The sequence below is a fragment of the Panulirus ornatus genome, chromosome 73 (assembly GCF_036320965.1).
Source record: "Panulirus ornatus isolate Po-2019 chromosome 73, ASM3632096v1, whole genome shotgun sequence".
NCBI classification, from domain to species: Eukaryota; Metazoa; Arthropoda; class Malacostraca; order Decapoda; family Palinuridae; genus Panulirus; species Panulirus ornatus.
Window position 1 is genome coordinate 12,186,561 of NC_092296.1, and position 27,024 is coordinate 12,213,584.

The 27,024-nt window shown below is 42.7% G+C and overlaps 1 protein-coding gene across 1 annotated transcript in view; it reads left to right on the plus strand.

Moving 5' to 3' along the window:
• The window catches only part of spn-E (spindle E), a 504,859-nt gene extending 489,412 nt beyond the window's left edge, over positions 1–15,447 (plus strand). The window contains exon 18 of the mRNA XM_071660992.1: positions 15,309–15,447. Within this exon, the coding sequence (XP_071517093.1) occupies positions 15,309–15,447 (139 nt within the window). The remainder of the gene's footprint in view (positions 1–15,308) is intronic.
• Positions 15,448–27,024: the final 11,577 nt, after the last annotated feature.

Genomic DNA, 27,024 nt, shown 5'->3' on the forward strand with positions numbered 1-27,024 from the left:
CTCTGCAATACCATCCAAACCTGCTGCCTTGCTGGCTTTCATCTTCCGCAAAGCTTTTACTACCTCTTCTCTGTTTACCAAATCATTTTCCCCAACCCCTCTCACTTTGCACACCACCTCGACCAAGACACCCTATATCTGACACTCTATCATCAAACACATTCAACAAACCTTCAAAATACTCACTCCATCTCCTTCTCACATCACCACTACTTGTTATCACCTCCCCATTAGCGCCCTTCACTGAAGTTCCCATTTGCTCCCTTGTCTTACGCACTTTATTTACCTCCTTCCAGAACATCTTTTTATTCTCCCTAAAATTTACTGATACTCTCTCACCCCAACTCTCATTTGCCCTCTTTTTCACCTCTTGCACCTTTCTCTTGACCTCCTGTCTCTTTCTTTTATACATCTCCCACTCATTTGCATTTTTTCCCTGCAAAAATCGTCCAAATGCCTCTCTCTTCTCTTTCACTTTCACTAATATAGATCTGGAGAAGGCATATGATAGAGTTGATAGAGATGCTCTGTGGAAGGTATTAAGAATATATGGTGTGGGTGGTAAGTTGTTAGAAGCAGTGAAAAGTTTTTATCGAGGATGTAAGGCATGTGTACGTGTAGGAAGAGAGGAAAGTGATTGGTTCTCAGTGAATGTAGGTTTGCGGCAGGGGTGTGTGATGTCTCCATGGTTGTTTAATTTGCTTATGGATTGGGTTGTTAGGGAGGTGAATGCAAGAGTTTTGCAAAGAGGGGCAAGAATGAAGTCTGTTGTGGATGAGAGAGCTTGGGAAGTGAGTCAGTTGTTGTTCGCTGATGATACAGCGCTGATGGCTGATTCATGTGAGAAACTGCAGAAGCTGGCGACTGAGTTTGGTAAAGTGTGTGAAAGAAGAAAGTTAAGAGTAAATGTGAATAAGAGCAAGGTTATTAGGTACAGTAGGGTTGAGGGTCAAGTCAATTGGGAGGTAAGTTTGAATGGAGAAAAACTGGAGGAAGTAAAGTGTATTAGATATCTGGGAGTGGATCTGGCAGCGGATGGAACCATGGAAGCGGAAGTGAATCATAGGGTGGGGGAGGGGGCAAAAATCCTGGGAGCCTTGAAGAATGTGTGGAAGTCGAGAACATTATCTCGGAAAGCAAAAATGGGTATGTTTGAAGGAATAATGGTTCCAACAATGTTGTATGGTTGCGAGGTGTGGACTATGGATAGAGTTGTGCGCAGGAGGGTGGATGTGCTGGAAATGAGATGTTTGAGGACAAATGTGTGGTGTGAGGTGGTTTGATCGAGTAAGTAATGTAAGGGTAAGAGAGATGTGTGGAAATAAAAAGAGCGTGGTTGAGAGAGCAGAAGAGGGTGATTTGAAATGGTTTGGGCACATGGAGAGAATGAGTGTGGAAAGATTGACCAAGAGGATATATGTGTCGGAGGTGGAAGGAATGAGGAGAAGTGGGAGACCAATTTGGAGGTGGAAAGATGGAGTGAAAAAGATTTTAAGTGATCGGGGCCTGAACATGCAGGAGGGTGAAAGGCGGGCAAGGAATAGAGTGAATTGGATCGATGTGGTATACTGGGGTTGACATGCTGTCAGTGGATTGAATCAGGGCATGTGAAGCGTCTGGGGTAAACCATGGAAAGCTGTGTAGGTATGTATATTTGCGTGTGTGGACGTGTATGTATATACATGTGTATGGGGGTGGGTTGGGCCATTTCTTTCGTCTGTTTCCTTGCGCTACCTTGCAAATGCGGGAGACAGCGACAAAGCAAAAAAAAAAAGGAGGTAAATAAAGTGCGTAAGACAAGGGAGCAAATGGGAACTTCAGTGAAGGGTGCAAATGGGGAGGTGATAACAAGTAGTGGTGATGTGAGAAGGAGATGGAGTGAGTATTTTGAAGGTTTGTTGAATGTGTTTGATGATAGAGTGGCAGATATAGGGTGTTTTGGTCGAGGTGGTGTGCAAAGTGCAAGGGTTTGGGAAAATGAGTTGGTAAAGAGAGAAGAGGTAGTAAAAGCTTTGCGGAAGATGAAAGCCGGCAAGGCAGCAGGTTTGGATGGTATTGCAGTGGAATTTATTAAAAAAGGGGGTGACTGTATTGTTGACTGGTTGGTAAGGTTATTTAATGTATGTATGACTCATGGTGAGGTGCCTGAGGATTGGCGGAATGCGTGCATAGTGCCATTGTACAAAGGCAAAGGGGATAAGAGTGAGTGCTCAAATTACAGAGGTATAAGTTTGTTGAGTATTCCTGGCAAATTATATGGGAGGGTATTGATTGAGAGGGTGAAGGCATGTACAGAGCATCAGATTGGGGAAGAGCAGTGTGGTTTCAGAAGTGGTAGAGGATGTGTGTATCAGGTGTTTGCTTTGAAGAATGTATGTGAGAAATACTTAGAAAAGCAAATGGATTTGTATGTAGCATTTATGGATCTGGAGAAGGCATATGATAGAGTTGATAGAGATGCTCTGTGGAAGGTATTAAGAATATATGGTGTGGGAGGCAAGTTGTTAGAAGCAGTGAAAAGTTTTTATCGAGGATGTAAGGCATGTGTACGTGTAGGAAGAGAGGAAAGTGATTGGTTCTCAGTGAATGTAGGTTTGCGGCAGGGGTGTGTGATGTCTCCATGGTTGTTTAATTTGTTTATGGATGGGGTTGTTAGGGAGGTGAATGCAAGAGTTTTGGAAAGAGGGGAAGTATGAAGTCTGTTGTGGATGAGAGAGCTTGGGAAGTGAGTCAGTTGTTGTTCGCTGATGATACAGCGCTGGTGGCTGATTCATGTGAGAAACTGCAGAAGCTGGTGACTGAGTTTGGTAAAGTGTGTGAAAGAAGAAGGTTAAGAGTAAATATGAATAAGAGCAAGGTTATTAGGTACAGTAGGGTTGAGGGTCAATTCAATTGGGAGGTGAGTTTGAATGGAGAAAAACTGGAGGAAGTGAAGTGTTTTAGATATCTGGGAGTGGATCTGGCAGCGGATGGAACCATGGAAGCGGAAGTGAATCATAGGGTGGGGGAGGGTGCGAAAATTCTGGGAGCCTTAAAGAATGTGTGGAAGTCGAGAACATTATCTCGGAAAGCAAAAATGGGTATGTTTGAAGGAATAGTGGTTCCAACAATGTTGTATGGTTGCGAGGCGTGGACTATGGATAGAGTTGTGCGCAGGAGGATGGATGTGCTGGAAATGAGATGTTTGAGGACAATGTGTGGTGTGAGGTGGTTTGATCGAGTAAGTAACGTAAGGGTAAGAGAGATGTGTGGAAATAAAAAGAGCGTGGTTGAGAGAGTAGAAGAGGGTGTTTTGAAGTGGTTTGGGCACATGGAGAGGATGAGTGAGGAAAGATTGACCAAGAGGATATATGTGTCGGAGGTGGAGGGAACAAGGAGAAGAGGGAGACCAAATTGGAGGTGGAAAGATGGAGTGAAAAAGATTTTGTGTGATCGGGGCCTGAACATGCAGGAGGGTGAAAGGAGGGCAAGGAATAGAGTGAATTGGAACGATGTGGTATACCGGGGTTGACGTGCTGTCAGTGGATTGAATCAGGGCATGTGAAGCGTCTGGGGTAAGCCATGGAAAGCTGTGTAGGTATGTATATTTGCATGTGTGGACGTATGTATATACATGTGTATGGGGGGGGTTGGGCCATTTCTTTCGTCTGTTTCCTTGCGCTACCTCGCAAACGCGGGAGACAGCGACAAAGTATAATAATAATAAAATAATATATATATATATATATATATATATATATATATATATATATATATATATATATATATATATATATATATATAAATATATATATATATATATATATATCCCTGGGGATAGGGGAGAAAGAATACTTCCCACGTATTCCCTGCGTGTCGTAGAAGGCGACTAAAAGGCGAGGGAGCGGGTGGCTGGAAATCCTCCCCTCTCATTTTTTTTTAATTTCCCAAAAGAAGGAACAGAGAAGGGGGCCAGGTGAGGATTTTCCCTCTAAGGCCCAGACCTCTGTTCTTAATGCTACCTTGCTGACGCGGGAAATGGCGAATAGTTTGAAAGATGAAAGATATAGAAATATGTATATAGTTTATTTATTATTTATTATACTTTGTCGGTGTCTCCCGCGTTAGCGAGGTAGCGTAAAGAAACAGACGAAAGAATGACCCAACCTACCCACATACACATGTAAATACATACACGTCCACACATGCACATATACATACCTATTCATCTCAACATATACATATATATACACATACAGACATGTACACATATACACATGTACATAATTCATACTGTCTGCCCTTATTCATTCCCGTTGCTACCTCGCCACACATGAGAGGAAAATCCCCTCACCCCGCATCTGCGCAAGGTAGCACTAGGAAAAGACAACAAAGGCCACATTTGTTCACACTCAGTCTCTAGCTTTCATGTATAATGCACCGAAACCATAGCTCCCTTTCCACACCCAACCCTAACAAAACTCTCCATGGTTTACCGCAGATGCCCTGGTTCAATCTATTGACAGCACGTCGACCCTGGTATCCCACATCGCTCCAATTCACTCTATTCCTTGCACAGCTTTCACCCTCCTGCATGTTCAGGCTGTGATCACTCAAAATCTTTTTCGCTACATTTTTCCACATCCAATTTGGTCTCCCACTTCTTGTTCCCTCCACCTCTGACACAAATATCCTCTTTGTCAATCTTTCCTCACTCATTCTCTCCATGTGACCAAACCATTTCAAAACACCCTCTTCTGCTCTCTCAACCACACTCTTTTTATTAACACACATCTCTCTTACCCTTTCATTACTTATTCAATCAAACCACCTCACACAACATATTGTCCTCGAACATCTCATTTCCAGCACATCCACCCTCCTCCACACAACTCTGTCTATAGCTCACGCCTCACAACGGAACCACTATTCCTTCAAACATACCCATCTTTGCTTTCCAAGATAATGTTCTTGACTTCCATACATTCTTCAACGTGCCCAGAAATTTTGCACCCTCCCCCACCCTATGATTTACTTCCACTTCCATGGTTCCATCCGCTGCCAAATCCACTCCCACATATCTAAAACACTTCACTTCCTTCAGTTTTTCTCCATTCAAACTTACCTGCCACTTGATTTGTCCTTTAATCCCACAATATACCTTATAACCTTGCTCTTATTCACGTTTACTCTCAGCTTTCATCTTTCACACACTTTACCAAACTCAGTCACCAGCTTCTACCGTTTCTCACCCGAATCAGCTACCAGCGCTGTATCATCAGCGAACAACAACTGACTCACTTCCCAAGTTCTCTCATCCACAACAGACTGCATACTTGCCCCTCTTTCCAAAACTCTTGCATTCAGCTCCCTAACAACCCCATCCATAAACAAATTAAACAACCATGGATACATCACGCACCTTTGCCGCAAACCAACATTCACTGAGAACCAATCATTTTCTTCTCTTCCTACATGTACACATACTTTACATCCTTGATAAAAACATTTCACTGCTTTTAAAAACTTGCCTCCCACACCATATATTCTTAAGAGCACACCATATGCTGTTAAGAGCATCTCTATCAACTCACTCATAGGCCTTCAGATCCATAAATGCTACATACAAATCCATTTGCTCTTCTAAGGTTTTCTCACATACATTCTTCAAAGCAAACACCTGATCCACACATCCTCTACCACTTCTGAAACCTCATTCCTCTTCCTCAATCTGATGCTTTGTACATGCCGTCACCCTCTAAATCAATACCCTCCCATATAATTTACCAGGAATACTCAACAAACTTATATCTCTGTAATTTGAGCACTCACTTTTATCCCCTTTGCCTTTGTACAATGGCACTATGCAAGCATTCTGCCAATCCTCAGGCACCTCACCATGAGTCATACATACATTAAATAACCTTACCAACCAGTCAACAATACTCAGTCACCCCCTTTTTTGATAAATTCTGCTCTAATACTATCTAAACCTGCTGCCTTGCTGGCTTTCATCTTCCGCAAAGCTTTTACTATCTCTTCTTTGTTAACCAAATCATTCTCCCTAAACCTCTCACTTTGCACACCACCTCGACAAAAACACCCTATATCTGCCACTGTATCATCAAACACATTCAACAAACCTTCAAAATACTCACTCCATCTTCTTCTTACATCACCACTACTTTTCATCATCTTCCCATTATCCTCCTTCACTGATGTACCCATTTGTTCCCTTGTCTTACGCACTTTATATGTTTATTTATTTTCATTTATCTTACTTTGTCGCTGTATCCCGCGTTAGCGAGGTAGCGTAAGGAAACAGACAAAAGAATGGCCCAACCCACCCACATACACGTGTATATACATGCACGTCCATACACGCACATTTACATACCTATGCATCTCAACGTATACATATATATATGCACACAAACATATATATATATATATATTTATATTATTTATTATACTTTGTCGCTGTCTCCCGCGTTTGCGAGGTAGCGTAAGGAAACAGACGAAAGAAATGGCCCAACCCCCCCCCATACACATGTATATACATACGTCCACACACGCAAATATACATACCTACACAGCTTTCCATGGTTTACCCCAGACGCTTCACATGCCTTGATTCAATCCACTGACAGCACGTCAACCCCGGTATACCACATCGCTCCAATTCACTCTATTCCTTGCCCTCCTTTCACCCTCCTGCATGTTCAGGCCCCGATCACACAAAATCTTTTTCACTCCATCTTTCCACCTCCAATTTGGTCTCCCTCTTCTCCTTGTTCCCTCCACCTCCGACACATATATCCTCTTGGTCAATCTTTCCTCACTCATCCTCTCCATGTGCCCAAACCACTTCAAAACACCCTCTTCTGCTCTCTCAACCACGCTCTTTTTATTTCCACACATCTCTCTTACCCTTACGTTACTCACACGATCAAACCACCTCACACCACACATTGTCCTCAAACATCTCATTTCCAGCACATCCATCCTCCTGCGCACAACTCTATCCATAGCCCACGCCTCGCAACCATACAACATTGTTGGAACCACTATTCCTTCAAACATACCCATTTTTGCTTTCCGAGATAATGTTCTCGACTTCCACACATTCTTCAAGGCCCCCAGGATTTTCGCCCCCTCCCCCACCCTATGATCCACTTCCGCTTCCATGGTTCCATCCGCTGCCAGATCCACTCCCAGATATCTAAAACACTTCACTTCCTCCAGTTTTTCTCCATTCAAACTCACCTCCCAATTGACTTGACCTTCAACCCTACTGTACCTAATAACCTTGCTCTTATTCACATTTACTCTTAACTTTCTTCTTCCACACACTTTTCCAAACTCAGTCACCAGCTTCTGCAGTTTCTCACATGAATCAGCCACCAGCGCTGTATCATCAGCGAACAACAACTGACTCACTTCCCAAGCTCTCTCATCCCCAACAGACTTCATACTTGCCCCTCTTTCCAAAACTCTTGCATTCACCTCCCTAACAACCCCATCCATAAACAAATTAAAACACCATGGAGACATCACACACACCTGCCGCAAACCTGTATATATATATATATATATATATATATATATATATATATATATATATATATATATATATATATATACATATATATATATACATATATATATATATATATATATATATATATATATATATATATATATATATATATATATATATATACATATACATAATTCATACTGTCTGCCTTTATTCATTTCCATCGGCACCTCGCCACACATGAAATAACAACCCCCTCCCCACTCATGTGTGCGAGGTAGCGCTAGGAAAAGACAACAAAGGCCCCATTTGTTCTCACTCAGTCTCCAGCTGTCATGTAATAATTCACCGAAACCACAGCTCCCTCTCTACATCCAGACCCCACAGAACTTTCCAAGGTTTACCCCAGACGCTTCACATGCCCTGGATCAGTCCATTGATAGCATGTCGACCCCAGTATACCACATCGTTCCAATTCACTCTATTCCTTGCACGCCTTCACCCTCCTGCATGTTCAGGCCCCGATCACCCAAAATCTTTTTCACTCCATCTTTCCGCCTCCAATTTGGTCTTCCACTTCTCCTTTGTTCCCTCCACCTCTGACACATATATCCTCTTTTCAATCTTTCCTCACTCATTCTCTCCATGTACCCAAACCATTTCAAAACACCCTCTTCTTCTCTCTCAACCACACTCTTTTTATTTCCACACCTCTCTCTTACCCTTACATTACTCACTCGATCAAACCACCTCACACCACACATTGTCCTCAAACATCTCATTTCCAGCACATCCACCCTCTTGCGCACAACTCTATCCATAGCCCACGCCTCGCAACCATACAACATTGTTGGAACCACTATTCCTTCAAACATACCCATTTTTGCTTTCTGAGATAATGTTCTCGACATCCACACATTCTTCAAGGCTCCCAGGATTTTCGCCCCCTCCCCCACCCTATGATCCACTTTCGCTTCCATGGTTCCATCCGCTGCCAGATCCACTCCCAGATATCTAAAACACTTTACTTCCTCCAGTTTTTCTCCATTCAAACTTACCTCCCAATTGACTTGACCCTCAACCCTACTGTACCTAATAACCTTGCTCTTATTCACATTTACTCTTAACTTTCTTCTTTCACACTCTTTACCAAACTCAGTCACCAGCTTCTGCAGTTTCTCACATGAATCAACCGCCAGCGCTGTATCATCAGCGAACAACAATTGACTCACTTCCCAAGCTCTTTCATCCCCAACAGACTTCATACTTGCCCCTCTTTCCAAAACTCTTGCATTCACCTCCCTAACAACCCCATCCATAAACAAATTAAACAACCATGAAGACATCACACACCCCTGCCGCAAACCTACATACTGAGAAACAATCACTTTCCTCTCTTCCTACACGTACACATGCCTTACATCCTCGATATAAACTTTTCACTGCTTCTAACAACTTGCCTCCCACACCATTTATTCTTAATACCTTCCACAGAGCATCTCTATCAACTATATCATATTCTTTCTCCAGATCCATAAATGCTACATACAAATCCATTTGCTTTTCTAAGTATTTCTCACATACATTCTTCAAAGCAAACACCTGATCCACACATCCTCTACCACTTCTGAAACCACACTGCTCTTCCCCAATCTGATGCTCTGTACATGCCTTCACCCTCTTAATCAATACCCTCCCATATAATTTACCAGGAATACTCAACAAACTTATACCTCTGTAATTTGAGCACTCACTCTTCATCCCCTTTGCCTTTGTACAATGGCACTATGCACGCATTCCGCCAATCCTCAGGCACCTCACCATGAATCATACATACATTAAATCACCTTACCAACCAGTCAACAATACAGTCACGCCCTTTTTTAATAAATTCCGCTGCAGTACCATCCAAACCTGCTGCATTGCCGGCTTTCATCTTCTGCAAAGCTTTTACTACCTCTTCTCTGTTTACCAAATCATTTTCCCTGACCCTCTCACTTTGCACACCACCTCGACCAAAACACCCTATATCTGCCACTCTATCATCAAACACATTCCACAAACCTTCAAAATACTCACTCCATCTCCTTCTCACATCACCACTACTTGTTATCACCTCCCCATTAGCCCCCTTCACTGATATTCCCATTTGTTCCCTTGTCTTACGCACTTTATTTACATCCTTCCAGAATATCTTTTTATTCTCCCTAAAATTTAATGATACTCTCTCACCCCAACTCTCATTTGCCCTCTTTTTCACCTCTTGCACCTTTCTCTTGACCTCCTGTCTCTTTCTTTTATACATCTCCCACTCATTTGCATTATTTCCCTGCAAAAATCGTCCAAATGCCTCTCTCTTCTCTTTCACTAATAATCTTACTTCTTCATCCCACCACTCACTACCCTCTCTAATCTACCCACCTCTCACGCTTCTCATGCCACAAGCATCTTTTGCGCAAGGCATTACTGCTTCCATATTTACATCCCATTCCTCCCCTGCTCCCCTTACGTCGTTTGTTCTCACCTTTTCCAATCAATACTCAGTCTCTCCTGGTACTTCCTCACATAAGTCTCCTTCCCAAGCTCATTTACTCACACCACTCTCTTCACCCCAACAGTCTCTCCTCATTTTTGAAAGCCTATACAAATCTTGACCTTCGCCTCCACAAAATAGTGATCAGACATCCCTCCAGTTGCTCCTTTCAGCACATTAACATCCGAAAGTCTCTCTTTCATGGGCCTATCCATTAGCACGTAACCCAATGATGCTCTCTGGCCATGTGTCCTATTTACATACGTATACTTATTTATATCTCTCTTTCTAAGCCAGGTATTCCCAATCACCAGTCCTTTTTCAGCACATAAATCTACAAGCTCTTCATCATTTCCATTTACAACAATGAACACCACATGTACCCCAATTATTCCCTCAACTGCCACATTACTCACCTTTGCATTCGAGTCACCCATCACTATAACCCGGTCTCGTGCATCAAAACTACTAACACACTCACTCAGCTGCTCACACTTGCTTCGCATGATCTTTCTTCTCATGCCCAGGTGCATATGCACCAATAATCACCCATCTCACTCCATCCACTTTCAGTTTTTCCCATATCAATCTAAAGTTTACTTTCTTACACTCTATCACATACTCCCACCACTCCTGTTTCAGGATTAGTGCTACTCTTTCCCTTTCTCTTGTCCTTTCACTAACCCCTAACTTTACTCCCAAGACATTCCCAAACCGTTCTTCCCCTTTACCTTTGAGCTTTGTTTCACTCAGAGCCAAAACATCCAGGTCCCTTTCCTCAAATATACTACCTGTCTCCTTTTTTTTTTTCATTTTTGTTGCATCCACACACATTTAGACACCCCAATCTGAGCATTCGGGGAGGATGAGCACTCCCCGTGTGACTCCTTCTGTTTCCCCTTTTAGAAAGTTAAAATACAAGGAGGGAAGTGTTTCCAGCCCCCCATTCCCGTCTCCTTTAGTCACCGTCTACGACATGTGAGGGATGTGTGGGCAGTACTTTTTCTTACCTGTCCCTAGGGATAGGGGAGAAATTATAATTTTTTTCTATTATTATTATACTTTGACGCTGTCTCCCGTGTTAGCGAGATAGCACAAGGAAATAGATAAAGAATGGCCCAACCCACCCACATACACATGTATATACGTAAATGCCCACACATGCATATATACATACCTGTACATTTTAACATATACATACACATTCCTATGAGTCTAGGATGAAAATGAAACATGATAAGTTCCCAAGTGGACTTTCTTGTAATAATCATATCATCAGGAGAGACACAATAGAGAAATATAACAGTCAGTTGATATACAATGAAGAGGTGTAGCTAGGATGCCATTTGATAAACATGTTATTATCCAAGATGGGCTTGGGCAATCACGTTTACCAAATGGCGGCCTAGCTACGTCTCATCGTTGTATATCAGCCGACTGTTATATTTCTCTATTGTGTCTCCCCGGATTATGTGATTATTTCACAGAAGTGCCCTTCTGAACTTATCGTGTTTCATTTTCCCCATGAACTCGTAGGAATATACTTGGTGATGTGCAAAATTATGATGCTTTCCATACATACATATACATACACAGACATATGCATATGTACTCATGTACATATTCATATATGCTGCCTTCATCCATTCCTGCTGCCACCGCACCACACATGAAATGACATCCCCTCCCCCCTCGTGCGCACGAGGTAGCACCAGGAAACGACAACAAAGGCCACATTCATTCACACTCAGTCTCTAGCTGTCATGTGTAATGCACCGAAACCACAGCTCCCTTTCCACATCCAGGACCCACTTTCCAAGGTTTACCCCAGACGCTTCACATGCCCTGGTTCAGTGCATTGACAGCACATCGACCCTGGTATACCACATCGTTCCAATTCACTCTATTCCTTGCACGCCTTTCAGTCTCCTGTATGTTCAAGCCCCCATTGCTCAAAATCTTTTTCACTCCATCCTTCCACCTCCAATTTGGTCTCCCACTTCCCTTTCCCTCCACCTCTGACACATATATCCTCTTGGTCAATTTTTCCTCTCTCATTCTCTCCATGTCACCAAACCATTTCAAATCACCCTCTTCTGCTCTCTCAACCACACTCTTTTTGTTACCACACATCTCTCTTGCCCTTTCATTACTTACTCGATCAAACCACCTCACACCACATATTGTCCCCTGACATCTCATTTCCAACACATCCACCCTCCTTCGCACAACTCTAGCTATAGCCCACACCTTGCAACCATATAACATTGTTGGAACCACTTAACCTTCAGACATACTCATTTTTGCTCTTTTGTTCTCCATGATAACGTTCTTGCCTTCCACACATTCTTCAATGCTCCCAGAACCTTTGCCCCCTCCCCCACCCTGTGACTCACTTCCGCTTCCATGGTTCTATCCGCTGCCAAATCCATTCCCAGATATCTAAAACACTTCACTTCCTCCAGTTTTTCTCCATTCAAACTTACCTCCCAGTTAACTTGTCCCTCAACCCTTCAGAACCTAATATCCTTTGCTCTTATTCACATTTACTCTCAGCTTTCTTCTTTCACACACTTTACCAAACTCAGTCATCAGCTTCTGCAGTTTCTCACCCGAATCAGTCACCAGTGCTGTATCATCAGCAAACAACAACTGACTCACTTCCCAAACCCTCTCATCCTTAAAAGACTGCATACTTGCCCCTCTCTCCAAAACTCTTGCTTTCACCTCCCTGACAACCCATCCATAAACAAATTAAACAACCATGGAGACATTACGCACCCTTGCCGCAAACCGACATTCACTGGGAACCAATCTCTCCTCTATTCCTACTCGTACATATGTCTTACCTCCTCGATACAAACCTTTCACTGCTTCTAGGAAATTACCTCCCACACCATATACTCTTAATACCTTCCATAGACTATCACTATCAAATATATCATGAACCTTCTCCAGGTTCATAAATGTTACATTCAAATCCATATGTTTTTGTAAGTATTTCTCATTTATAATCTTCAAAGCAAACACCTGATATTTATATATACATATATGAGTGGATGGGCCATTCTTTGTTTTGTTTCCTGGCACTACATTGCTGCCATGGGAAACTTTGATTATGTATGATAAATTAATTGAATATATGTATGTTTTTAGTGCTTGTGTTCATGTGTATATATGTGCTTGTGATATGGCATTTTTTTTGGCTGCTCCAGGTGCTACTTCGCTAACACGGGAGATGGCGATCAAGTTTAAGAATATTCACTAGCTGTTTACCATTTCCATTCCCATCATTGAGTTCCCTTTGCCCCCATTTATACCCTTAGCTTTTGCATGACCGACTTTCGCACTAAATCCGTTGTCACTATTATCTGACCTCTTGCATTAAAGCTACTGGAACACTACTTTATATATGGATGACCAAACCGTGGCAGACCTAGAAATGTAGGTGGATGTCACATACTTCATGTGGAGCTTCCTGATGGCCAGAGTAGTGGGAGTGTTTTTGCAGCCCCAAATCACTTCCGTGACTCCATCATCAAGGAAACACATGCAGCCGTTGCCCAGTTCCACGATGTTGTTATTGCAGATTTTCTCTTGGATAGGAAAAAGTACCAGCAGAACTCTGTGACTTCTGGAAAATATGTGACAGCGTGGCTACTGATGAAGGTCTCGTCCTGCATGGCACCCAGCTCGTCATTCCAGCCGCACTTCACCACAATGTTCTGTCCTGCCTGAGGTATAGAGGCCACAAAGTGCCATACCTGGCAAATAATTTGGTAGCCTGGTATCATGAGTGACATCGTGAACATGCATGCATTCGACGCAGGCTGGACCATCCAGCCATCCCAAAGTATAGGAGCCATTTATATTTGACCTGTCCCCACCTCAACCTTTCGAGTACATCTCTACTGACCATATGCAGGCAAGGACAATTCTCTGTATGCCGATCGTCTGTCTGGATGGCTACACGTTGGTGAGTATGGAAGGGAAATTGCATCATATATCACCACCAAGCTTTTCTGTAGCTTCTTTGTTAAGATGGGCGGACCTGTTCGTCTCCACGCGGATGGTGGACATTTGTTCTTCACCTCTAAATTCCATGCCTTTCTCAAGTGTTGGGATGTGACTCACCACTTCTCATCATTGCATTACCCTAAGCTAATGGTCATGCTGACCCTGTATGAAGCATTGAAGCACCTCATCATCAAGACCACCAGTAATGGTTACCTGAGAACTGATGGAGATACACAACCCTCACCCCACCCCACCTCACCCCGATGGCCAGTCACCCTTTCAGATCCTGCTTGGTCACCCACTGTATACATCTATGCCAGAATACAGCCACTCCTTTACTGCTAAGTGGCAGAACATAGCAGGTGGGTGTGATGCATGACAGCTCACACTGCTGCAGAAGGTAGAGGATTACTATAACAGTACCTCCTGTTCTCTTCCCCCTCTCAAGTCTGGTGAACCTGTCCACATATAAGATCCCATTAAGAAATGATGGGACAGAGCAGGGACAGTCATAGGTATCATTTGCCATTGGAACTACCACATCAAGCTCCCCAATGGTAGGGTATGTTGGAGAAAATACCTTTTCCTGAGGCTACATCATATTCCCTTCGCCACCGCCTCTACGACCGTGCCAGTCAGCACTCTTGTCCCAGACCCACCCGACTCCTCCTCTCACACCAGTGACAAAGGGATGACAACAGCTTGTGTGGAAGAGGAGCTTAAGGTTCGTTTTCCCTGCCCCCACATCACCCACATGCAGCTACCACAGGCAGAAGCCAATGGAATGTCTGGATATATGACTCCTCTCCAGTTTGGTCTCCCCCTGCAGGGAGATAGAGAAAGTTTATGTATCCCTAAGTATCATAATATTCTCATGTATCCGCACATGTAATGTTAATATATAACGTATTACACTCATCTCCCTACTGTGAGGAAAGTGATAAGCTCTTGGGCAGTCAACACGCTCCCTCGTGTCTCTCTAATCTCACTTTAGTTTGATTTTTGTTAATTTGTAAATAAACTTAGTATCACATCTTTACCAGTGTCTTTGTTTCCCCATTTCTACAGTATTGTATATTTTAAGTTTAAGAAAACAGTTTCCAGATTTAGTCATGCAAATGTGTGGGAAAACTATTAAAATTTGTTGCCTGATTTTTTGCTTTGCTTGTTGTGGATGATCTAACAATATTTAATGTAGTATTCTCCTATTGAGGCTGATTATGTGTTCATATATTTCAGATTGCTGGTAGCATCATCTGTAACTCTGGATGCTTCTGAGTCATGTGTTACTCTGAATAACACAACCTTAATGCCTTCTATTCCAGGCATGTTGCCTCTTTGTCTTCTACTCTTCTGTCCCATAGCTGAGATGAGGTAAGAGGACCAAGGTTTGTACCATTAAAATATTGTCAGTGAAAGCAGATTAAACATGCATAAGATGATGCATTTTCTGATGCTATACTGTATGATGTTATAAGGTGGGAGTGAAGATGAGCCCAGCTTTTGGTGATTGTCTGTACTGAAGGCGATGGTTTGCATCAGGGAAGTAAAAGAAGATTAGTGAATTACTCAGCATTCATCCTCATGCCTGTGTATGTATACACCTATCCCTCACATCTTGCTGGGGTTATGTACTGCGAAAGTTCACATGAAGAGAAATCACATATAGCAGATCAGTAAACATGCAGTGAAATATGAAGTTTTGGTGCCCTTTCTATTGCACACACTCACCTAGCTGCAAATTTTGATTTCATTAAAAGATGGACCGGTAAAAGTAGGTTCCTCAAAGAATAGTAATACTGTATATAGTGATCCCACATAAAGCAAAGGAATGATGTACTCGTATGAGTGCAGATTCACACTGATTACTTATTGGGCTGGAGTTCTTCTCAACAACTATATAATGTATACTTATGTGATGTCATAGAGATGCATTTTGATGAATATTTCAGCATCCTGCCAAATGCACATTGCCCTGATACCTCAGTGGGTGGTCTCAGGGCCAAAGGTCAAGTCATAGTTAAGGTAATGGCCACATAAGTTGGTGTACAGTCACATAACTTCATATGCAGATACATACTGATGAGCACTTTGTGATCCTACCAAAAGTATGTAACCTAGATGCTTCAGTGGCTAAAATTTGGGGGGTTTCAAGGTCACTGCTGTACTTTGAATATATTATTATAGGGGAGAAAGAATACTTCCCACGCATTCCTTACATGTCATAGAAGGCGACTAAAGGGGACGGGAGGGGGGCTGGAAACCCTCCCTTCCTTGTATTTTAACTTTCTAAAGGGGAAACAGAAGAAGGAGTCACACAGAGAGTGCTCATCCTCCTCGAAGGCTCAGATTGGGGTGTCTAAATGTGTGTGGATGTAACCAAGATGAGAAAAAAGGAGACGTAGGTTGTATGTTTGAGGAAAGGAACCTGGATGTTTTGGCTCTGAGTGAAATGAAGCTCAAGGGTAAAGGGGAAAAGTGGTTTGGGAACGTCTTGGGAGTAAAGTAAGGGGTTAGTGAGAGGACAAGAGCAAAGGAATGAGTAGCACTACTCCTGAAACAGGAGTGGTGGGAGTATGTGATAGAGTGTAAGAAAGTAAACTCTAGATTGATATGGGTAAAACGGAAAGTGGATGGAGAGAGATGGGTGAATATTGGTGCATATGCACCTGGGCATAGGAAGAAAGATCATGAGAGGCAAGTGTTTTGGGAGCAGCTGAGTGAGTGTGTTAGAAGTTTTGATGCACGAGACTGGGTTATAGTGATGGATGATTTGAATGCAAAGGTGAGTAATGTGGCAGTTGAGGCAATGATTGGTGTACATGGGGTTTTCAGTGTTGTAAATAGAAATGGTGAAGAGGTTCTAGATTTATGTGCTGAAAAAGGACTGGTGATTGGAAATACCTGGTTTAAAAAGAGATATACATAAGTATATGTGTGTAAGTAGGAGAGATGGCCAGAGAGTGTTATTGGATTATGTGTTAACTGATAGGCGTGCAAAAGAGAGACTTTTGTATGTTAATGTGCTGAGAGGTGCAACTGGAGGGATGTCTGATCATTATCTTGTGGAGGCAAAGGTGAAAATTTGTTGAGGTTTTCAGAAAAGAAGAGAGTGTTTGGGTGAAAAGAGTGGTGAGAGTAAGTGAGCTTGGGAAGGAGACTTGTGTGAGGAAGTACCAAGAGAGACTGAGTACAGAATGGAAAAAGATGAGAACAAAGGACATAAGGGGAGTGGGGGAGGAGGAATGGGATGTATTTAGTGAGGCAGTGATGGCTTGCAGAAGGGATGCTTGTGGCATGAGAAGCGTGTTAGGTGGGCAGATTAGAAAGGGTAGTAAGTTGTGGGATGAAGAAGCTATATTATTAGTGAAAGGGAAGAGATAGGCATTTGGATGATTTTTGCAGGGAAATAATGCAAATGACTGGGAGATGTATAAATGAAAGAGACAGGAGGTCAAGAGAAAGGTGCAAGAGGCGAAAAAGAGGGCAAATGAGAGTTGGGGTGAGAGAGTATCATTAAATTTTAGGGAGAATAAAAAGATGTTTTGGAAGGAGGTAAATAAAGTGCATAAGACAAGGGAACAAATTGGAACTTCAGTGAAGGGGGCTAATGGGGAGGTGATAGAAGGTAGTGGTGATGTGAAAAGGAGATGAAGTGAGTATTTTGAAGGTTTGTTAAATGTGTTTGATGATAGAGTGGCAGATATAGGGTGTTTTGGTCTAAGTGGTGTGCAAAGTGAGAGGTTTAGGGAAAATGATTTGGTAAACAGATAAGAGGTAGTAAAACCTTTGCAGAAGATGAAAGCCGGCACGGCAGTGAGTTTGGATGGTATTGCAGTGGAATTTATTAAAAAAGGGGGTGACTGTATTGTTGACTGGTTGGTGAGGTTATTCAATGTATGTATGACTCATGGTGAGGTGCCTGAGGATTGGCGGAATGCTTGCATAGTGCCATTGTACAAAGGCAGCAGTGATAAAAGTGAGTGCTCAAATTATACAGGTATAAGTTTGTTGAGTATTCCTGGTAAATTATATGGGAGGGTATTGATTGAGAGGGTGAACACATGTACAGAGCATCAGATTGGGGAAGAGCAGTAGTGGTAGTGGTAGAGAATGTGTGGATCTGGTGTTTGCTTTGAAGAATATATGTGAGAAATAGTTAGAAAGGCAAATGGATTTGTATGTAGCATTTATGGATCTGGAGAAGGCATATGATAAGAGTTGATGAGATGCTCTGTGGAAGGTATTAAGAATATATGGTGTGGGATGCAAGTTGTTAGAAGCAGAAGTTTTTATCGAGGATGTAAGGCATGAGTACGTGTAGGAAGAGAGGAAAGTGATTGGTTCTCAGTAAATACAGGTTTGTGGCAGGGGTTTGTGATGCCTCCATGGTTGTTTAATTTGTTTATGGATGGGGTTGTTAGGGAGGTGAATGCAAGAGTTTTGGAAAGAGGGGCAAGTATGCAGTCTGTTGTGGATGAGAGAGCTTGGGAAGTGAGTCAGTTGTTGTTCGCTGATGATACAGCGCTGGTGGCTGGTTCGTGTGAGAAACTGCAGAAGCTGGTGACTAAGTTTGGTAAAGTTTGTGAAAGAAAAAAGCTGAGAGTAAATGTGAATAAGATCAAGGTTATTAGGTACAGTAGGGTTGAGGGACAAGTCCATTGGGAGGTAAGTTTGAATGGAGAAAAACTGGAGGAAGTGAAGTGTTTTAGATATGTGGGAGTGGATTTGGCAGCGGATGGAACCATGGAAGCTGAAGTGAATCATAGGGTGGGGGAAGGGGCAAAAGTTCTGGGAGCATTGAAGAATGTGTGGAAGTCGAGAACATTATTCCGGAGAGCAAAAATGGGTATGTTTGAAGGAATAGTGGTTCCAACATGGTTGCGAGGCGTGGGCTATTGACAGAGTACTGCGGAGGAGGGTGGATGTGCTGGAAATGAGATGTTTGAGGACAATATGTGGTGTGAGGTGGTTTGATCGATTAAGTAATAATAGGGTAAGAGAGATGTATGGTAATAAAAAGAGTGTGGTTGAGAGAGCAGAAGAGGGTGTTTTGAAATGGTTTGGTCACATGTAGAGAATGATTGAGGAAAGATTGACCAAGAGGATATATATGTCAGAGGTGGAGGGAACGAGGAGAAGTGGGAGACGAAATTGGAGGTGGAAAGATGGAGTGAAAAAGATTTTGAGTGATCGGGGCCTGAACATGCAGGAGGGTGAAAGGCGGGCAAGGAATAGAGTGAGTTGGAACGATATGGTATACCAGGGTCGACGTGCTGTCAATGGATTGAACAAGGGCATGTGAAGCGTCCGGGGTAAGCCATGGAAAGGTCTGTGGGGCCTGGATGTGGAAAGGGAGCTGTGGTTGCGGTGCATTATATATGACAGCTGGAGACTGAGTGTGAACGAATGTGGCCTTTGTTGTCTTTTCCTAGCGCTACCTTGTGCACATGCGGGGGGAGGGGGTTGTTATTTCATGTGTGGCGGGATGGTGATGAGAATGAATAAAGGCAGACAGTATTAATTATGTACATGTGTATATATGTATATGTCTGTGTGTATATATATGTATACGTTGAGATGTATAAGTATGGATATTTGTGTGTGTAGACGTGTGGACGTGTATGTAAATACATGTGTATGTGGATAGGTTTGGCTATTCTTTCGTCTGTTTCTTTGCGCTACCTCGCTAAAGCGGGAGACAGTGACAAAGTATAATAAATAAATGAATAATAATAATTATTATTATTGTTATTATTTATATTTATTTATTTTGCTTTGTCGCTGTCTCCCGCGTTAGCAAGGTAGCGCAAGGAAACAGACGAAAGAATGGCCCAACCCACACACATACACACATATATACATACACGTCCACACACGCACATATACATACTTATACATCTCAATGTATACATACATATACACACACAGACATATACATATATTCACATATACATAATTCATATTGTCTGATTATATTCATTCCCATCGCCACCCCGCCACACATGAAATAACAACCCCTTCCCCCCGCATGTGCGCAAGGTAGTGCGAGGTAAAGACAACAGAACTTTCCATGGTTTACCCGAGACGCTTCACATTCCGTGGCTCAATCCACTGACAGCACGTCGACCTTGGTATACCACATCATTCCAATTCACTCTATTCCCTACACACCTTTCACCATCCTGCATGTTCAAGCACCGATTACTCAAAATCTTTTTCACTCCATCTTTCCACCTCCAATTTGGTCTCCCACTTCTCCTCGTTCCCTCCACCTCTGACACATATATCCTCTTGGTCAATCTTTCCTCACTCATTCTCTCCATGTGACCAAACCATTTCAAAACACCATCTGCTCTCTCAACCACACTCTTTTTATTACCACACATCTCTCTTACCTTATTTTTACTTACTCGATCAAATCACCTCACACCACATATTGTCCTCAAACATCTCATTTCCAGCACATCCACCCTCCTGCGCACAACTCTATCCATAGCCCACGCCTTGCAACCATATAGCATTGTTGGAACCACTATTCCTTCAAAACATACCTATTTTTGCTTTCTTAGATAATGTTCTCGACTTCCACACATTCTTCAACGCTCCCAGAACTTTCACTCCCTCCCCCACCCTATGATTCACTTCCGCTTCTATGGTTCCATCCGCTGCCAAATCCACTCCCAGATATCTAAAACACTTCACCTCCAGTTTTTCTCCATTCAAACTTGCCTCCCAATTGACTTGTCCCTCAACCCTACTGTACCCAATAACCTTGCTCTTATTCACATTTACTCTCAGCTTTTTTCTTTCACACACTTTACCAAACTCAGTCACCAGCTTCTGCAGTTTTTCACATGAATCAGCCACCAGTGCTGTATCATCAGCGAACAACAACTGACTCACTTCCCAAGCTCTCTCATCCACAACAGACTTCTTACGTGCCCCTCTTTCCAAAACTCTTGCATTCACCTCTCTAACAACCCCATCCATAAATAAATTAAATTACCATGGATACAACACACACCCCTGCCACAAACCTACATTCACTGAGAACCAATCACTTTCCTCTCTTCCTCCACGTACACATCCCTGACATCCACGATAAAAACTTTTCACTGCTTCTAACAACTTGCCTCCCATACCATATATTCTTAATACCTTCCACAGAGCATCTCTATCAACTCTATCATATGCCTTCTCCAGATCCATAAATGCTACATACAGATCCATTTGCTTTTCTAAGTATTTCTCACATACATTCTTCAAAGCAATCACCTGATCCTCACATCCTCTACCACTTCTGTAACCACACTGCTCTTCCCCAGTCTGATTCTCTGTACATGCCTTCACCCTTTCAATCAATACCCTCCCATATAATTTCCCAGGAATGCTCAACAAACTTATACCTCTGTAATTTGAGCACTCACTTTTATCCCCTTATTATTGTTGTTATTATTATTATTATTATTTTTTTTTTATTATACTTTGTCGCTGTCTCCCGCGTTTGCGAGGTAGCGCAAGGAAACAGACAAAAGAAATGGCCCAACCCCCCCATACACATGTATATACATACGTCCATGCACGCAAATATACATACCTACACAGCTTTCCATGGTTTACCCCAGACGCTTCACATGCCTTGATTCAATCCACTGACAGCACGTCAACCCCGGTATACCACATCGCTCCAATTCACTCTATTCCTTGCCCTCCTTTCACCCTCCTGCATGTTCAGGCCCCAATCACACAAAATCTTTTTCACTCCATCTTTCCACCTCCAATTTGGTCTCCCTCTTCTCCTCGTTCCCTCCACCTCCGACACATATATCCTCTTGGTCAATCTTTCCTCACTCATTCTCTCCATGTGCCCAAACCACTTCAAAACACCCTCTTCTGCTCTCTCAACCACGCTCTTTTTATTTCCACACATCTCTCTTACCCTTACGTTACTGACTCGATCAAACCACCTCACACCACACATTGTCCTCAAACATCTCATTTCCAGCACATCCATCCTCCTGCGCACAACTCTATCCATAGCCCACGCCTCGCAACCATACAACATTGTTGGAACCACTATTCCTTCAAACATACCCATTTTTGCTTTCCGAGATAATGTTCTCGACTTCCACACATTCTTCAAGGCCCCCAGAATTTTCGCCCCCTCCCCCACCCTATGATCCACTTCCGCTTCCATGGTTCCATCCGCTGCCAAATCCACTCCCAGATATCTAAGACACTTCACTTCCTCCAGTTTTTCTCCATTCAAATTCACCTCCCAATTTACTTGACCCTCAACCCTACTGTACCTAATAACCTTGCTCTTATTCACATTTACTCTTAACTTTCTTCTTCCACACACTTTACCAGACTCAGTCACCAGCTTCTGCAGTTTCTCACATGAATCAGCCACCAGCGCTGTATCATCAGCGAACATTTATGGATCTGGAGAAGGCATATGATAGAGTTGATAGAGATGCTCTGTGGAAGGTATTAAGATTATATGGTGTGGGAGGAAAGTTGTTAGAAGCAGTGAAAAGTTTTTATCGAGGATGTAAGGCATGGGTACGTGTAGGAAGAGAGGAAAGTGATTGGTTCTCAGTGAATGTAGGTTTGCGGCAGGGGTGTGTGATGTCTCCATGGTTGTTTAATTTGTTTATGGATGGGGTTGTTAGGGAGGTAAATGCAAGAGTTTTGGAAAGAGGGGCAAGTATGAAGTCTGTTGGGGATGAGAGTGCTTGGGATTATTATTATTATTATTGTTATTATTATTATTATTATTATTATTATGATTATTATTATTATTCATGGATCTGGAGAAGGCATATGATAGAGTTGATAGAGATGCTCTGTGGAAGGTATTAAGAATATATGGTGTGGGAGGCAAGTTGTTAGAAGCAGTGAAAAGTTTTAATCGAGGATGTAAGGCATGTGTACGTGTAGGAAGAGAGGAAAGTGATTGGTTCTCAGTGAATGTAGGTTTGCGGCAGGGGTGTGTGATGTCTCCATGGTTGTTTAATTTGTTTATGGATGGGGTTGTTAGGGAGGTGAATGCAAGAGTTTTGGAAAGAGGGGCAAGTATGAAGTCTGTTGTGGATGAGAGAGCTTGGGAAGTGAGTCAGTTGTTGTTCGCTGATGATGCAGCGCTGGTGGCTGATTCATGTGAGAAACTGCAGAAGCTGGTGACTGAGTTTGGTAAAGTATGTGAAAGAAGAAAGTTAAGAATGAATGTGAATAAGAGCAAGGTTATTAGGTACAGTAGGGTTGAGGGTCAAGTCAATTGGGAGGTAAGTTTGAATGGAGAAAAACTGGAGGAAGTAAAGTGTTTTAGATATCTGGGAGTGGATCTGGCAGCGAATGGAACCATGGAAGTGGAAGTGAATCATAGGGTGGGGGAGGGGGCGGAAATCCTGGGAGCATTGAAGAATGTGTGGAAGTCGAGAACATTATCTCGGAAAGCAAAAATGGGTATGTTTGAAGGAATAGTGGTTCCAACAATGTTGTATGGTTGCGAGGCGTGGGCTATGGATAGAGTTGTGCGCAGTAGTGTGGATGTGCTGGAAATGAGATATTTGAGGACAATGTGTGTTGTGAGGTGGTTTGATCGAGTAAGTAATGTAAGGGTAGGAGAGATGTGTGGAAATAAAAAGAGTGTGGTTGAGAGAGCAGAAGAGGGTGTTTTGAAATGGTTTGGGCACATGGAGAGAATGAGTGGGGAAAGATTGACCAAGAGGATATATGTGTCGGAGGTGGAGGGAACGAGGAGAAGTGGGAGACGAAATTGGAGGTGGAAAGATGGAGTGAAAAAGATTTTGAGTGATCGGGGCCTGAACATGCAGGAGGGTGAAAGGCAGGCAAGGAATAGAGTGAATTGGATCGATGTGGTATACCGGGGTTGACGTGCTGTCATTGGATTGAATCAGGGCATGTGAAGCGTCTGGGGTAAACCATGGAAAGTTGTGTGGGGCCTGGATATGGAAAGGGAGCTGTGGTTTCGGGCATTATTGCATGACAGCTGGAGACTGGCTGTGAACGAATGGGGCCTTTGTTAACTTTTCCTAGCACTACCTCACATACATGAGGGGGAGGGGGATGGTATTCCATGTGTGGCGAGGTGGCGATGGGAATGAATAAAGGCAGGCAGTGTGAATTGTGTGCATTGGTATATATGTATGTGTCTGTGTTTGTATATATATGTGTACATTGAGATGTATGGGTGTTTAGGTTTGCGTGTGTGGACGTGTGTGTATATACATGTGTATGGGGGTGGGTTGGGCCATTTCTTTCTTCTGTTTCCTTGCGGTACCTCGCAAATGCGGGAGACAGCGACAAAGCAAACTAAATACATAAATAAAATAATATTTTTATTATTTTTATTATTTTTATTATTATCATTGTTATTATTATTATTATTATTATTATTATTATTATTATTATTATTATCATTATTAAAAGCCGGGAGAGCAGCAGGTTTAGGATGGTATTGCAGTGGAATTTATTAAAAAAGGGGATGACTGTATTGTTGACTGGTTGGTCAGGTTATTTAATGTATGTATGATTCATGGTGAGGTGCCTGAGGATTGGTGGAATGCTTGCATAGTGCCATTGTACAAAGGCAAAGGGGATAAGAGTGAGTGCTCAAATTACAGAGGTATAAGTTTGTTGAGTATTCCTGGTAAATTATATGGGAGGGTATTGATTGAGAGGGTGAAGGCGTGTTCAGAGCATCAGATTGGGGAAGAGCAGTGTGGTATCAGAAGTGGTAGAGGATGTGTGGATCAGGTGTTTGCTTTGAAGAATGTATGTGAGAAATACTTAGAAAAACAAATGGATTTGTATGTAGCATTTATGGATCTGGAGAAGGCATATGACAGAGTTGATAGAGATGCTCTGTGGAAGGTTTTAGGAATATATGGTGTGGGAGGCAAGTTGTTAGAAGCGGTGAAAAGTTTTTATCGAGGATGTAAGGCATGTGTACGTGTAGGAAGAGAGGAAAGTGATTGGTTCTCAGTGAATGTAGGTTTGCGGCAGGGGTGTGTGATGTCTCCATGGTTGTTTAATTTGTTTATGGATGGGGTTATTAGGGAGGTGAATGCAAGAGTTTTGGAAAGAGTGGTAAGTATGCAGTCTGTTGTGGATGAGAGAGCTTGGGAAGTGAGTCAGTTTTTGTTCGCTGATGATACAGCGCTGGTGGCTGATTCATGTAAGAAACTGCAGAAGCTGATGACTGAGTTTGGTAAAGTGTGTTAAAGAAGAAAGTTAAGAGTAAATGTGAATAAGAGCAAGGTTATTAGGTACAGTAGGGTTGAGGGTCAAGTCAATTGGGAGTTAAGTTTGAATGGAGAAAAACTGAAGGAAGTAAAGTGTTTTAGATATCTGGGAGTGGATCTGGCAGCGAATGGAACCATGGAAGTGGAAGTGAATCATAGGGTGGGGGAGGGGCCGAAAATTCTGGGAGCCTTGAAGAATGTTTGGAAGTCGAGAACATTATCTCGGAAAGCAAAAATGGGTATGTTTGAAGGAATAGTGGCTCCGACAATGTTGTATGGTTGCGAGGCGTGGGCTACGGATAGAGTTGTGCGCAGTAGTGTGGATGTGCTGGAAATGAGATGTTTGAGGACAATGTGTGGTGTGAGGTGGTTTGATCGAGTAAGTAATGTAAGGGTAAGAGAGATGTGTGTAAATTAAAAGAGTGTGGTTGAGAGAGCAGAAGAGGGTGTTTTGAAATGATTTGGTCACATGGAGAGAATGAGTGGGGAAAGATTGACCAAGAGGATATATGTGTCGGAGGTGGAGGGAACGAGGAGAAGTGGGAGACCAAATTGGAGGTGGAAAGATGGAGTGAAAAAGATTTTGAGTGATCGGGGCCTGAACATGCAGGAGGGTGAAAGGCGGGCAAGGAATAGAGTGAGTTGGAACGATATGGTATACCAGGGTCGACGTGCTGTCAATGGATTGAACAAGGGCATGTGAAGCGTCCGGGGTAAGTCATGGAAAGGTCTGTGGGGCCTGGATGTGGAAAGGGAGCTGTGGTTGCGGTGCATTATATATGACAGCTAGAGACTGAGTGTGATCGAATGTGGCCTTTGTTGTCTTTTCCTAGCGCTACCTTGTGCACATGCGGGGGGAGGGGGTTGTTATTTCATGTGTGGCGGGATGGTGATGAGAATGAATAAAGGCAGACAGTATTAATTATGTACATGTGTATATATGTATATGTCTGTGTGTATATATATGTATACGTTGAAATGTATAAGTATGGATATTTGCGTGTGTAGACGTGTGGACGTGTATGTAAATACATGTGTATGTGGATGGGTTTGGCTATTCTTTCGTCTGTTTACTTGCGCTACCTCGCTAACGCGGGAGACAGTGACAAAGTATAATAAATAAATGAATAATAATAATTATTATTATTGTTATTATTTATATTTATTTATTTTGCTTTGTCGCTGTCTCCCGCATTAGCAAGGTAGCACAAGGAAACAGACGAAAGAATGGCCCAACCCACCCATATACACACGTATATACATACACGTCCACACACGCACATATACATACCTATACATCTCAACGTATACATACATATACACACACAGACATATACATATATTCACATATACATAATTCATATTGTCTGATTATATTCATTCCTATCGCCATCCCGCCACACATGAAATAACAACCCCCTCCCCCCGCATGTGCGCAAGGTAGTGCTAGGAAAAGACAACAGAACTTTCCATGGTTTACCCGAGACGCTTCACATTCCGTGGCTCAATCCACTGACAGCACGTCGACCTTGGTATACCACATCATTCCAATTCACTCTATTCCTTGCACACCTTTCACCCTCCTGCATGTTCAAGCACCGATTACTCAAAATCTTTTTCACTCCATCTTTCCACCTCCAATTTGGTCTCCCACTTCTCCTCGTTCCCTCCACCTCTGACAC